This window comes from Rhinolophus ferrumequinum (genome assembly GCF_004115265.2).
Source record: "Rhinolophus ferrumequinum isolate MPI-CBG mRhiFer1 chromosome 5 unlocalized genomic scaffold, mRhiFer1_v1.p scaffold_110_arrow_ctg1, whole genome shotgun sequence".
NCBI lineage: Eukaryota > Metazoa > Chordata > Mammalia > Chiroptera > Rhinolophidae > Rhinolophus > Rhinolophus ferrumequinum.
The window spans coordinates 16,772,465-16,785,335 of record NW_022680355.1 but is presented as its reverse complement, the minus strand read 5'-3'; the positions used below and the strand labels follow the sequence as shown (position 1 = coordinate 16,785,335).

At 35.9% G+C, this 12,871-nt stretch overlaps 1 protein-coding gene across 3 annotated transcripts in view; it reads left to right on the top strand.

Moving 5' to 3' along the window:
• The window catches only part of UPF2 (UPF2 regulator of nonsense mediated mRNA decay), a 97,351-nt gene that overhangs the window by 63,112 nt on the left and 21,368 nt on the right, over positions 1-12,871 (top strand). For all 3 annotated transcript variants that reach the window (XM_033100654.1, XM_033100656.1, XM_033100655.1), the window contains exons 11-15: positions 267-383; positions 3,437-3,622; positions 6,247-6,450; positions 7,179-7,454; positions 9,648-9,831. In XM_033100654.1, the coding sequence (XP_032956545.1) occupies positions 267-383; positions 3,437-3,622; positions 6,247-6,450; positions 7,179-7,454; positions 9,648-9,831 (967 nt within the window). The remainder of the gene's footprint in view (positions 1-266; positions 384-3,436; positions 3,623-6,246; positions 6,451-7,178; positions 7,455-9,647; positions 9,832-12,871) is intronic.

Genomic DNA, 12,871 nt, shown 5'->3' with positions numbered 1-12,871 from the left:
TAAAGAAATTCAGAGGGCTTTGATGTTAGTTTCCATATATCTATCTAAAAGGAAAGACATTAAATATATTGACATTTTAGGTAAAATTTTTATGGCTGAACACAAAAGATGCTAAACAGTAAAGATTGTTAAACTAAAATAGACTAGCTTTTGTTTTGTATAATGATGTTTTTAAGTTATGCATATTAGATGTATAACACTTTCTTTCTCTGATAGGATTGCAGTGTTTTCTTTGTCATTTTTCATCATCATTATTATTATTACAGATGCTTCTATCAGACTTTTCCCATCACCATATTGAAATGGCATGTACCCTCCTGGAAACATGTGGAAGATTTCTTTTCAGATCTCCAGAATCTCACTTGAGGACCAGTGTACTTTTGGTAAGTGCTTGAGAATCCTAGCAAGAGCTTGAGCTTCTTTATGTACTTCAAGGGTTAAAAATATTGACCAGCACCTTTTATCTTGCTCTGCCATATAAATGTAAACATTTCTACCTCAGTTGTAATAGAACATCCCTTACATACCAGTTGCTATTCCTGGAGAGCCAGTGGAATTTTTCTCACTTGGCTCCAGTGAGTTAACAATATTGTGAAGGGGGATTAAGTTTAACCGAAAATAACTTGCACAGATGATGCAAATAAGCAGGTACTCTTAATACCACGTTGTGTTGGTGCCCTCTTTATGGGTGTTCTTGGCACATTTCAAAGAAGCCATTGTTGATGTGCCATAAGCACGTAAGTAGTAAGTTTAAAATATAAAATTAAACTTGAAAATTAAAAAACATAAAATGTAAGCCTAAAAAATTAACTTGGGAGAGAAGTTACTTCTTAAGTCAATTTAGAGGGTGAAATGGCCATGAAGTTTATTAAGCAGTGAAGTTCTCATGCTAATTGATGATGTGCATACATTTGCTTGCAACCTTGGCTGGGCAGGCGGTGTGGTGGGGTGGGGGTGGTGTTCAGGAGAGCTCTGCTTTAGGAACCCCTGGGCGTAGGCGTAGTACGTCGGCGGCGCTGTTCCAGAAGTCTGAACTGGGGCATCTTCTCTAGATGTTATTTTCTTATAATCTAGTTGTGAGCCTGAATACTCAGCCGATGATATTTAAAATGAAGAAACATGAAAATTTATTTCTAATTAAACAAAAATATTAGTGTGAAGGCCATCAGATGGAATTGATTTCCAAATTCTCTCTGGGCTTCTATCACATGAATCCTATAATAGTCGTTCCAAGTACAAACGTTTGTTGTAACAAGGAGAAAACTCTTCCTCCTCTTTGGCTCAGGCTGGTCCGGTTAAGTGATGAGATACTGTATATAAAAATGTAATAGAGATGCCAGGAAAGCTTAGCTTTTAATGTCTGTATGTTACTTGTAACATTGAATCCTCTATATTTATTTTTTGCTGGGGAAAAAAATGTACTCATTGCGGTAGTATGGGTGAACATTGCATTGCTGGAAACCAGAGTCCTTTCCTGCCTGACTGGTTTTCTTGACTAGGTGGATCTTTCCCCTCTTATAGGAACAGCAGCTAGCCTTTATAGTTGATTCTCTTGCTTTCTGGAGAGAAGCTTTGTTTATTTCTGTGTAACATTCTGTGGTTCCTCCAGTATGTCAGGCAGTTGGGGCTGGTTAGGAAGGCGCTACAAAGAACAGAACGTGGTTGCCACCCTCACAGCAGCCCACATCTAGCGCTAACTCTAATACAGTGTTGTGCGTACCTTACTAGAGGGATGCAGAGAATATGAGAGGCTCGTGGAGGGGGTGCTGAAGCCAGACTGAAGGAGTCAGGGAAGATCTTCCCTGACACCTTCATAGCATTCACTGAGTGCCAACTCTTACGGCAGACCCTTGGGATATAAAGAAAGGGTAATCCCTGCTCGCATGGAGTTTACAGTCTAATAAGTCAGAGGAGTAAATAGGCAATTGGAATACCTGGTGGTAAATGCAATGTAATGATGTGGGTAAGCGTAGGGCATTATGGGTGTAGTTAGAAGAGGCACTGAATCTAGTCTTGGTATGTCAGGAAAGGTTTCCTGGGAAAAGTGTTTATTTTAGAGTCTGATCTGAGTCTTAAAGGCAGAGAGGAGAGATGCATCAAGTCAAGCAGTTGCAGATAAGACTAGAAAGGTGTGCACAAACTAGGTTATACAGAGCCCAGCAGTTTCCCTCTACCCGCTTAAATCCCAGAATTTTGACCATGTCTGCAGTGTCTGGTATTACCTCGCCCTCCCTACCTCTTAAATCTCACCTCACGCCATTCCCTGTGGGGCACTCGCTGGCCTTTTAGTTCCTATAATGTATCACTCTTTCTCCTCCGAGCCTCTATTCTGGCTGTTGCTTCTGCCACAAATGCTCTCCCCATGACTCTTCTCAACCTTTTGTCATCTTTCAGATAATAGCTTCAATGTCGCTTTCTCAGAAAGGCGGTCTCTAGCCCACCCCACCTAAAGTAGACTCCCTTTGGCTCTCTTTCTTAGTGCCTTATTTTCCTTCATACCACTGATCACAGTTATTACTGAAAAGATTTTGCCGACTTGTTTATCTTCCTCCACTAGAATGTAGGGATTCATGCATGTAGGAACCACGTCGGTCTTGTTCACTGGTGAGTTCTAGCACCTAGTGTAGTGCCTAGCAGCATATAGTAAGTGCCAGGAAAAATGCTTGTTGACTGAGTGAATTCAATAACTTTAATGCTTTGTTAGTATGATGCTGTTTTAAGAATTAGGAGTACTATTTGAAGATCTTCAACTAGTTGGTAGTTCTCCACTGGCATCTAGTGAATTAGAGGTCAGGTTGTGCAAAACATCCTGTAATGTATGGACTGCCCCCTCCTCCCACCCGATTAGCCAATCCAAAATGTCAAATTGAGAAAGCCTGAAGTACATGATGATTGACTAGATCTCTGTTTTTAATCACCCCTCTGAGTTGATGCTGAGGGCTGTGGGCAAGTTATAAGACCTTGGGGGCTTTTACTATTCTTATCTGTAGAGATATGTTGGATTTCTGTGGTGCAACATTAGATGGCACAAGCCCTGAGAATAAGTTTATTCTCAGCTCTGTGTGGTACAGCCAGAGCCACAGCTACCTCTGTATTTAATTCTTGGTCCTTAATTTCAGCCACTCATATACATGAGCCTGTTTTACTTAGAATTCAGGTAGTTGGGCAGAGTTATAAGTAAAGTCACATTTGTAGCAAAGTTCTCTGAGTATTGGACACTGCCTAAGTCCAAGTAGTTGTGGATTGATTTGTTCTAAAAAATTGATTAGTAGTATAGCAATTAGTGGGCGTGTACAGGCTTAGAAATACCTAGTGATTGTTTTTTTCCTTTTCTAGCCCTTTATCCTAAAATCTTATCACTGAGCATAGAAGTTTTGTAGGAATAAAGAAACCTTAGAATGAAAGTATTTTGACTAATGCAGACTTTTAATTTTAGGAACAAATGATGAGAAAGAAACAAGCAATGCATCTCGATGCAAGATATGTCACAATGGTAGAGAATGCATATTACTACTGCAACCCACCTCCAGCTGAAAAAACAGTGAAAAAGAAACGTCCTCCTCTCCAGGAATATGTCCGGAAACTTTTATACAAGGATCTCTCCAAGGTTACCACTGAGAAGGTAAATCTCAGTGCAATCATAGAATAATAGTCAACTTGAGATTTGTGGTAGTGCTAAGCTTATATAATATTCAACTGGATTTCTTTTCATCCTAATAGCAATAATATTATAAGCAGTGCACTTTCCTTCTAGCCAATGCACTAAATTGTTTTAGGTAAGAAACATATACTCAGGTTCTCTAGATCAGTTTGTTTATAAATTGCGTCAGTGCCCCACAAAGTATAGATAAGAAATGTAAGTAACTTGCATTATTCATATTTTGTAAATGGAGAAATTGAAGCAGAGCGATTAATTAAAGTCCCATCAGGGAAGTTGAGGGGAGGTGGGATTATGTCCCAGGTTCCATTATGATTGACTGTAGAAGTCATCCTAAGAAGGAATTCGTATGATGATACACAATATATGAGACAGGTTTTGTTTCCCTTTTATGATAATAACTTCCTACTCAAATTAAAATGGTAATTCTCACTTGAATTTTGATGCCCTGTGTATACAGAGGGTGCCAAAAAAATGTGTACACATTTTAAGAAAGGAAAACTGTATTAAAATTATATAATACTCAATATATGCCGGTAACAAAAAATGAACACAAGTCACGTTTGACTTCTGCAAGGACAAGAGGTGCTCAAAGTGGTTACAGTCAGTGTCCAGACACTTCTGATTACAGTGAACTACTGCTTGAGCAACGCTGACCAAACAAAGTGTCCACTTGTATACATTTTTTTGGCACCCCTGGTATATTTGAAACTATGACTTTGTCTCTGGTGCTCCATAATGAATTTGCCTTTAAATATTTTGCTTCAGAACAAGGGATCTTAACCTTGAATGGGCTTTAGGAGGCCCATGACCCTCTGAAATTTCATAATTTTGAATCTCTGGGTCATTTTCTGGAGAAAGGGTCAGTATCTTACCTTAGATTTTTCAGCAGGGGTCAATTTCCAGAAAAGATTAAGAACCCTTGATCTGTTATCTTAATAATTATAGTTATCTCGATAGAAACTTCACTTTTAAAGTAAGATATAGTGAACAAAAACATATTTTGGTTAACTCTAGTTGTAATAGTACAATGTAGAACTTCTTTCTTTTTAGGAAGAAAGAATAAAGCAAATTAACTTCTGGACAGAGGAAACCTATAAGGAGGAATTAATTCATGTATTACATATGGGGCAGGGTAAAAGGTGGTAAGGAATGATAGTGCAGCTTTGAAAATTGAAACCAACTTTCAGAGAATCAAAGACAGTAGTTGTTTAAAAAACAAGTAATGATTTTCAAAGCTGCTTTACAAGTGGCTAAAAGTTTGAAAAATCCGAAATACTCGTGAGTTGAGATGACTTTAACATTTGCAGTGAAGCTGATGAGAACATATTTAGCTTTTGAAAGATGGACTGTGGATATAGAGATGAAAGCAATACTTGGCAATCTGTCGATTGTATCCATTGTCTTTCAGGATAAGAATGGAAAGAACTTGATTATAGGTAGAGCTCTGCTGATTATGCCATTACCAGTAGGGTTTCTGAAATAGTAATAGTTAACTTTTGGGGGGGAGGGTACTTATAATGTGCCACACACACTTCCTATATATTTCACGTGTTTTAATTTGTCTAATCATTACAACAAACTATGAAACAAATGCTTTTAGTATCCCTCTTTTACACATGAGGAAATAGGATGCTGTGTAATGTCAGTCTTGATGTTGTGTTCTCCATTTTAAGTGATCTTTCAACAAGTGGAAATTTTTTTTTTTTTTAAAGATTTTATTGGGGAAGGGAACAGGACTTTATTGGGGAACAGTGTGTACTGCCAAGACTTTTTTCCAAGTCAAGTTGCTGTCCTTTCAATCTTAGTTGTGGAGGGTGCCGTTCAGCTCCAAGTTATTGTCCTTTCAGTCTTAGTTGTGGAGGGCGCAGGTCAGCTCCAGGTCCAGTTGCTGTTTTCTAGTTCCATGGGGCACAGCCCACCATCCCTTGCGCGAGTCGAACCGGCAACCTTGTGGTTGAGAGGACGCGCTCCAACCAACCAGCTGAGCCATCCGGGAGCTCAGCGGCAGCTCAGCTCACGGAGCCGTGTTCAATCTTAGTTGCAGGGGCTGCTACCTACCATCCCTTGCGGGACTTGAGGAATTGAACTGGCAACCTGTGGTTGAGAGCCCATTGACCCATGTGGGAATCGAACCGGCAGCCTTCAGAGTTAGGAGCATGGAGCTCTAACCACCTGAGCCACTGGGCTGGCCCCGAGTGGAAATGTTTTATTTATAAGTAGAAGTGTCTGAGATTATTTGCATCAAACAATGCACAAAAGAAAACATTATTTTTGATAAACCTTGGGTATTTCTTTCAGTGACCTTAGTACATGAGTGTATATTGTTAGCTTGATTGAAGACCTGGAAGCTCTAGGAAATATGAGGTCATCGTGGAAAGATGTAGGGAAAATGTGAATGAATTTTGCCAATAATTAGAAAATTTTCATATTTTTATCTCTAAAGTGAAAAAGCTTATAGAGGATCTCTAAAGTATTTTGCATTTCAAAAGTTCTTTATCTACATGATCATAATAATATATGGTATTGGGTACATTGGACTATGTCCTTATCTTAGTAATTTAAGTAACAAAGTTCTCTTCATTTAGGTTTTGAGACAGATGCGAAAGTTACCCTGGCAGGACCAAGAAGTGAAAGACTATGTAATTTGTTGTATGATAAACATCTGGAATGTGAAATATAATAGTATTCATTGTGTAGCCAACCTCTTAGCAGGCCTGGTGCTCTACCAAGAGGATGTCGGGATCCATGTTGTGGATGGCGTTTTAGAAGACATTCGGTTAGGAATGGAGGTAACAAGACTTTTCTTTAAAGTCACCAAATTGGTGTTTGTGGAGAATTTAACTTTTAAATCCTATTATTGAAATAATAATTTGAAAACTTTCCTTTCCCATGTGGTATCATTTGCTATTACTTTATTGGAACTAGTGGTTTCTAAATAAACCTTGTTGGGTTAGATTTCCTAGTCTTCTCTCAGGCTAATGCTGGGACATTTTTTGTCTCTTTTTCTTAAGTCCAATTAAGCTTATTTTGGAAGAGTATAATAAATTTTTATTTCTGGGTCACTATTGGGACTCAAGTTGTAGGAATCTATAAATTTATTAGTTAGAAGAGTTGATAATCATTTGATAAGAATTTCTATAAGCAGATTCCTCTTTTCTGTAGGCGTATTGTTCCCTTAATTCATGAATTACAGAGAAAATAAGTTATGTCGGGCTGATAGGGACAATTACATCTTAATTGTTTCATAAACTATCAATTCATTTAATAATAGCGTAATACTAAACTTAATATTTGACGTGTTCTTTTTATTAAAACATTTTAAAGACAGCCATTTCCTAGTGAGAGAAAAAGGACACCCAAAAGTGACTGCCTTATTAGAAAAGAAGGAAAGAACCCATTATTTTTTCTCTGTTCAGTGTTCTTTAAGTAGTTGATACTGTCAAGGGACAAAAGGGAATTTTACCTCTTTTCAAACACATTACTATTTCTTAATTGAAATCTATTTTTTTTTCTTTAGGTAAATCAACCTAAATTTAATCAGAGACGTATCAGCAGTGCCAAGTTCTTGGGGGAACTTTATAATTACCGAATGGTGGAATCGGCTGTTATTTTTAGAACTCTTTATTCTTTTACTTCATTTGGTGTTAACCCTGATGGCTCTCCAAGTTCACTGGACCCTCCTGAGCACCTTTTCAGAATTAGACTAGTGTGCACTATTTTGGATACCTGTGGCCAGTACTTTGACAGAGGTTCCAGTAAACGAAAACTCGATTGCTTCCTTGTGTATTTTCAGGTATATAAACTGAAATATGCAGCTTTGCTTCATTTAATGCATTGCTTGTGTTACAAAAATATTAGATAAGAAAACTTGTAGCATTCATATACATGTTCATAATTAAGTTGCATCCTGCAAGGATGCTTTAGAGATTTAAAAGTAAAATTCAATGAATTCTATCATATAAACATTCTAATTGCATTGTAACTTTTAGGATTGATAATGATTGATCATTAATTTTTTGAATTATTTTGGTACAGTTTATAAATTTGGTACAGTAATTTATGAATTATGATATTTGTTACAGTAACTTATGGATTGAATTACTTGTGATTTTTATACATTTGATAACATTCCTCTCATTTATGTTGTGGTTTTACACCTGAAATAGTTGTTTCTAAATGATTTAACATTTTTTAAGGAAAAAACTCACTTTGGGGGATATATATTTTTAACACAGAAAAATATTTGTTCATTCACTGGTAAAGTCTTGGGTTGTGCTTTTCATATCTTAATTTCAGATAATTGTCTAAACTTATGATTTAGAGCAAGTACAGTATAAATTAAATTCAGATACAAATACCGAGACAATTCTATAACTTCTGTAAAGTTGGTGTTCCAAAAGTTAACATAGGTTGGTTGTTTGGAACCCAATCACTATTTTCCATAAAATACAATGTTATAACTACTGATTCGGGTGAATAGAGCTATCGAATTCTCCAGATGTTAGTGAAATAAAGTACTGTTAGTACCGTTCAGTTCTATATGATCACTGTTTTTAGTTTTATTTTCACTCATCCACTGATAAAAGAAAATAAATTTAAAACTACAGCTTGAGGTATCAAAAATACCTCCACATAGTGGCTGGTGTTAAGTCGGGTAAATACCCTCGAGGAAGAGCAGTTAACGTTCTCTTAACACTGTACTGTTGCAAGAAAGGACAATTTGTTACTCTCTTATTTTCTGAATTAATGAGAAAAAATGGGGGAGGGGGTTGCAGATTTGAGAGTCAGATTCCCTGTTGTCTGTAAGGACTGTCTTAGGTTGGAGACTGCCTATATTGAAAACCAGAGTTTTGTTGCAAAATTGTTAGCATCCAAAGTGGAATCTCTTTCAGAAGAGAATCCTTACATGCATTCATTTGGACATCCCAGGCTGAGAGAAAAGAGCCACTCAGAAATAACCAGGAGCAGGAAGAGACAAAAATATTTTCCACATTGATTAACAGACAGATATGTGGAGCAGGGATAAACCTGGGGAATGGGAGTAAGAAACGAGTGAGGCTGGGGAGATAAGGTGGTCGGTGCGTTCTGCCGAGAACACAGAGTGAACAGTTATGTGCTGGAAGACCAGGTAGAAAGGATCACCAGCAGTAGTGCTTCTAAACGTTAATGTACACACATGTCACCTGGGGATATTGTTAAAATGCAGATTATGATTCAGTTGGTCTAAGGTGTGGGCCTAGGAGTGCATTTCTAACATGCCCTCAGTGAGGTCCGCACTTCGGAGTAGCAAGGACTTAGGACAAACTGGACAGGAAGAGTAAAGCACCCAGATGAATACCTTTGTAGAGACAAGTAAGTTCTGGGGTTGTGCTCTTTAATGTTAACTTACGAATTGTAAGTACAAAATAGAATGAGGGAACCAGGAGAGGAGAAGACAGGGAAAATACCTAAATAGTGCCATAATACACAGTAGGTGTTCAATAAATGATTGTTGATTAACTACTTTTATATATTAAAAACCCATCTTTTCATATACTTTAATTAACCATTGTAAAAATCAAACCAGGTAGCATAGGGGAAATAATGAAAATTTATAAAAACTATGGCTTTGAATCTAGTTGTTCTCGTAAAATTAAATATTTAAACCCTGTTTGGGGTTTCGGAGTGGGGTTTCTGCCTTGTTTCAGTACCTGAATATTTATTTGGTATTTTATTTATAATTTTTCCTTGCTTTTAAAAAAAAGATTATGACAGTTATAATAAAATAATATTTAAATTCAAGTCACCAAATGGCTTAGAAACTGTGTAGATGGAGGGAAATAATTGGAATAGGATCATTGCTGTTGACCATTAATAAAAATGGCAGGTGTCTTGTACAGCTTTTTAGCTTAGTTATTATAACTAGGTAACATCACAATACAGATTATTTTAAAATATTTTTGTTATTAATTTCTTATAGCTAAATTTATTTTTCATTTGTTATCAGCGTTATGTTTGGTGGAAGAAAAGTTTGGAGGTTTGGACAAAAGACCATCCATTTCCTATTGACATAGATTACATGATCAGTGATACACTAGAACTGCTAAGACCAAAGATCAAACTCTGTAATTCTCTGGAAGAATCCATCAGGCAGGTACAAGACTTGGAACGAGAATTCTTAATAAAACTAGGTAAGCAATTAATTACAGAGAGAAAATGAAGGTGGTATTTGGCAGATTGTTTCTAGAATTTGCTTTATAATGTCATCAATTAGAATTTACTTTTGTATACGTGTTATTTTCAATGTTGGGTGTTACGTAATAGTGTTAGATAAGACCTGGGTAATATAGCTTTTTATTTCATTAAATTCCAGATTGGAGGTTAATAGTCATGTAAGACTTGAAGCAAATGATGGTGGAAAAAACACAATGTTGTTGGCCTCTGTTGATTTTAGAATTTTTGGTTGCTCATACAAAAATCTACTTTTGATTAAAGCATCTCTGATAACACAATACATAGTTTCAACAAGCATTATTTCCTTAGACAGTATAGGCTAGAAACTATAGGAGGGGAGTACCTGTTAGAAGTTTGAAACTATCCTACAGATTTTCAGACTCCCTAGGAGAGTTGTTTCTGCTTGTAAGGATTAGAGAAAATGCATCAGACGTGCTACAGGAGGATTGATCTTTTTACTTTCTCCGTGTCCTTCTGAGATTGTTCTGGAAGACAAGTTAGCTCTTGATTAGCTCCCACCTGGAGCTGTCGGATCCCACTATCTTTGTCAGTGGAAATAATAGGAATAAAGTGTAGCCATATCGGTTTACTTGCCAGTACTTCTTAGCATGTTTCATTTTAGTCATTTCAAAGTGACGATATGTTTTCAGGCTTTTAAGTTAGTACTTGTTTTCCTGCTGGGACTTGGTACCCATAAGTCTGTCACTAGAAGATCTTACCTTCACCAATTATTCCAATTGTGTAAACTTACTATGTTGCATATCTGAAGAACCACTTTTCGTGGATAAGGCAGTTGTGACTTTTGTCATCCAAAACTTTTATATTACATCCAGCGTATTAATAGGATTTCTTTCTCCAAACGTAAATCCTCTTTTGGAGAATATGATTGCTGTCATCTAGAGAAACATTATTTTTAAAGGATCTCCTGATTGTGCAACTACTAACTTTTCCTGCTACTCAATCCATAAAGGCATATGTGATTCTTTTTGCTCTTTGAACTTTGTCTCAAATTATCTGTTTTCCTTTTCAGATTTCTAATTGTATAAAACGATCTTTTCAAGCAAAGTGCTTATTTTTCTACACATACTGATTTCATTTACTTTATATGCTTTCAAATAGTTGAGTCTTAGCCTTGTTTCCCGAAAACCTTCAGGAATGGTACTCTCTGTATAGAGGCATGAAGGAATACTAGATTGATACTCCAGTTGGGAGCGGTAAAGGGAGCAGTGTGCTTTGTCCTTCGTAGACCAAAAGGTTAAAGGACTTCAGGCTTCTTTTAAAGAGTCTGTCCTTGTTTAGAATATAGGAAGGGAAAAATAGGTCCATTTGCTAATGAAACTCTAAAGATGGTGGCAGCTATCATTATGCTACCAAGTTGTCCCATTTTCCTCCTGTTTTAGAGTCTAAATATCAGGAAGAAGATCTACATGAATAACCCTGTATTAAATCTATTTCCTGTTGACAAACCCATAAGATAATATAATATCATGCCTTTGATAGTTTTTTGTGTTCAAGCACTTAGCAAATTTAGTATCTCATTTTAGTTTTATAGCAACCCAGTGGTAACATAATACTTAATGGAAAACACTAAAAACATTCCCTTATAATTATTTGAAATCATTTTAAGATTATTAAAAGTAGTAAATGTCTATAGTAGAAATTTGAAAAACACCAGGGAAAAAAAATGACTGATATTCCATATACAAGGATAATTATGTATTAACATTTTGATGTATTTTTCTTCTATTAAAATTTTTTCATGTTTACAGTTTTATAACTGGAGTTTTTCCCCACTAAATACATTATGGAATTTCTTCCATAAAATATTTTTTTGAATCTTTATGTTTTTAAAACTATCTATATATATTCCTTTGTATGAATGTGCCATAATTTATTGAATTCTGTTGTTTGACACTTGATATTTCCAATTTTGCACCACTATAAATAACATTCTTTTGTTATTTTTGTGTGTAGCTTGGTTTTCTCGGGATAGGTAGAATTACTGGTTAAGACATTCTCTTTAAGAACAAAATTGAAATGGTAATAAGCAATATTATTTAATTCTGGTTTGGAAGTTTTAGATAGTATTATAATAAAAGGAACAGAAATGAGGGAAGTAAAAGTGAAAAAGAAAGGAAGCCATAAGAATAAATTACATTATAAAGCAAAAGAGTACATTTCATAAATTAGAAATAAAATCAGTAGGATTGAATAAAAGGCCCAGAAGTAGCACCAGTTAAATACAGAACAATGTATTACATGGTGAACGAGCAATGTTAAGGATAGGATAAGGGCAACAGGTGAGCATTTGGGAGGAAACTTGATAGAAAGCCACATCTTATATCATCAAACTACAGATGGATTAATTAAATATTTTTTAAAAGTTAAAAATAGATCTGATTATCAAATATTTGAGGAGGTGTTAATTTTCCCAAATTTTAAAATGATAAGAGAAAGCACACATGTAGACAGATTTAGGTGTTTAAACTGTTATACAATAAAAAACTAAATGAAAATGGAACTAGTTTTCTTGCCGGTTATTAGCACTTACATAAAGAGCACAGGCAAATTGATAATAGAATTGAATACCCCAATATATAAATGAACATGACATAATCAAATAAAGGAGGGCAGGGAAGAGTTTGGTGTTTTTATTGAGTACTACCTGTTAAGAGGAAGGTAATGTTACTCATATTTGACAGATGGGTTAAGTAAAGCCTAAATCAAAACACTGGGTTAAGCGGTCACGCCAGAATTCAAGGACTCTGCTCTTTTTGGTGTGTTAGTCTGTAGGGGAAATGCTCAACATGTCTAATAAACAGAAATGTACATGAAAACAATCTGAAAGGAAGTAGTACAATTATTACCATCTCTGTTATAAACAGGAAAGCTGAGGCACCAAGCACCTCAAATTCAAGACAATAGTATTTGATTTTGATCCCCAAGTACACTTAATTCTGACACACACACATCTTAATATTTTGCTGTTTGGATTTG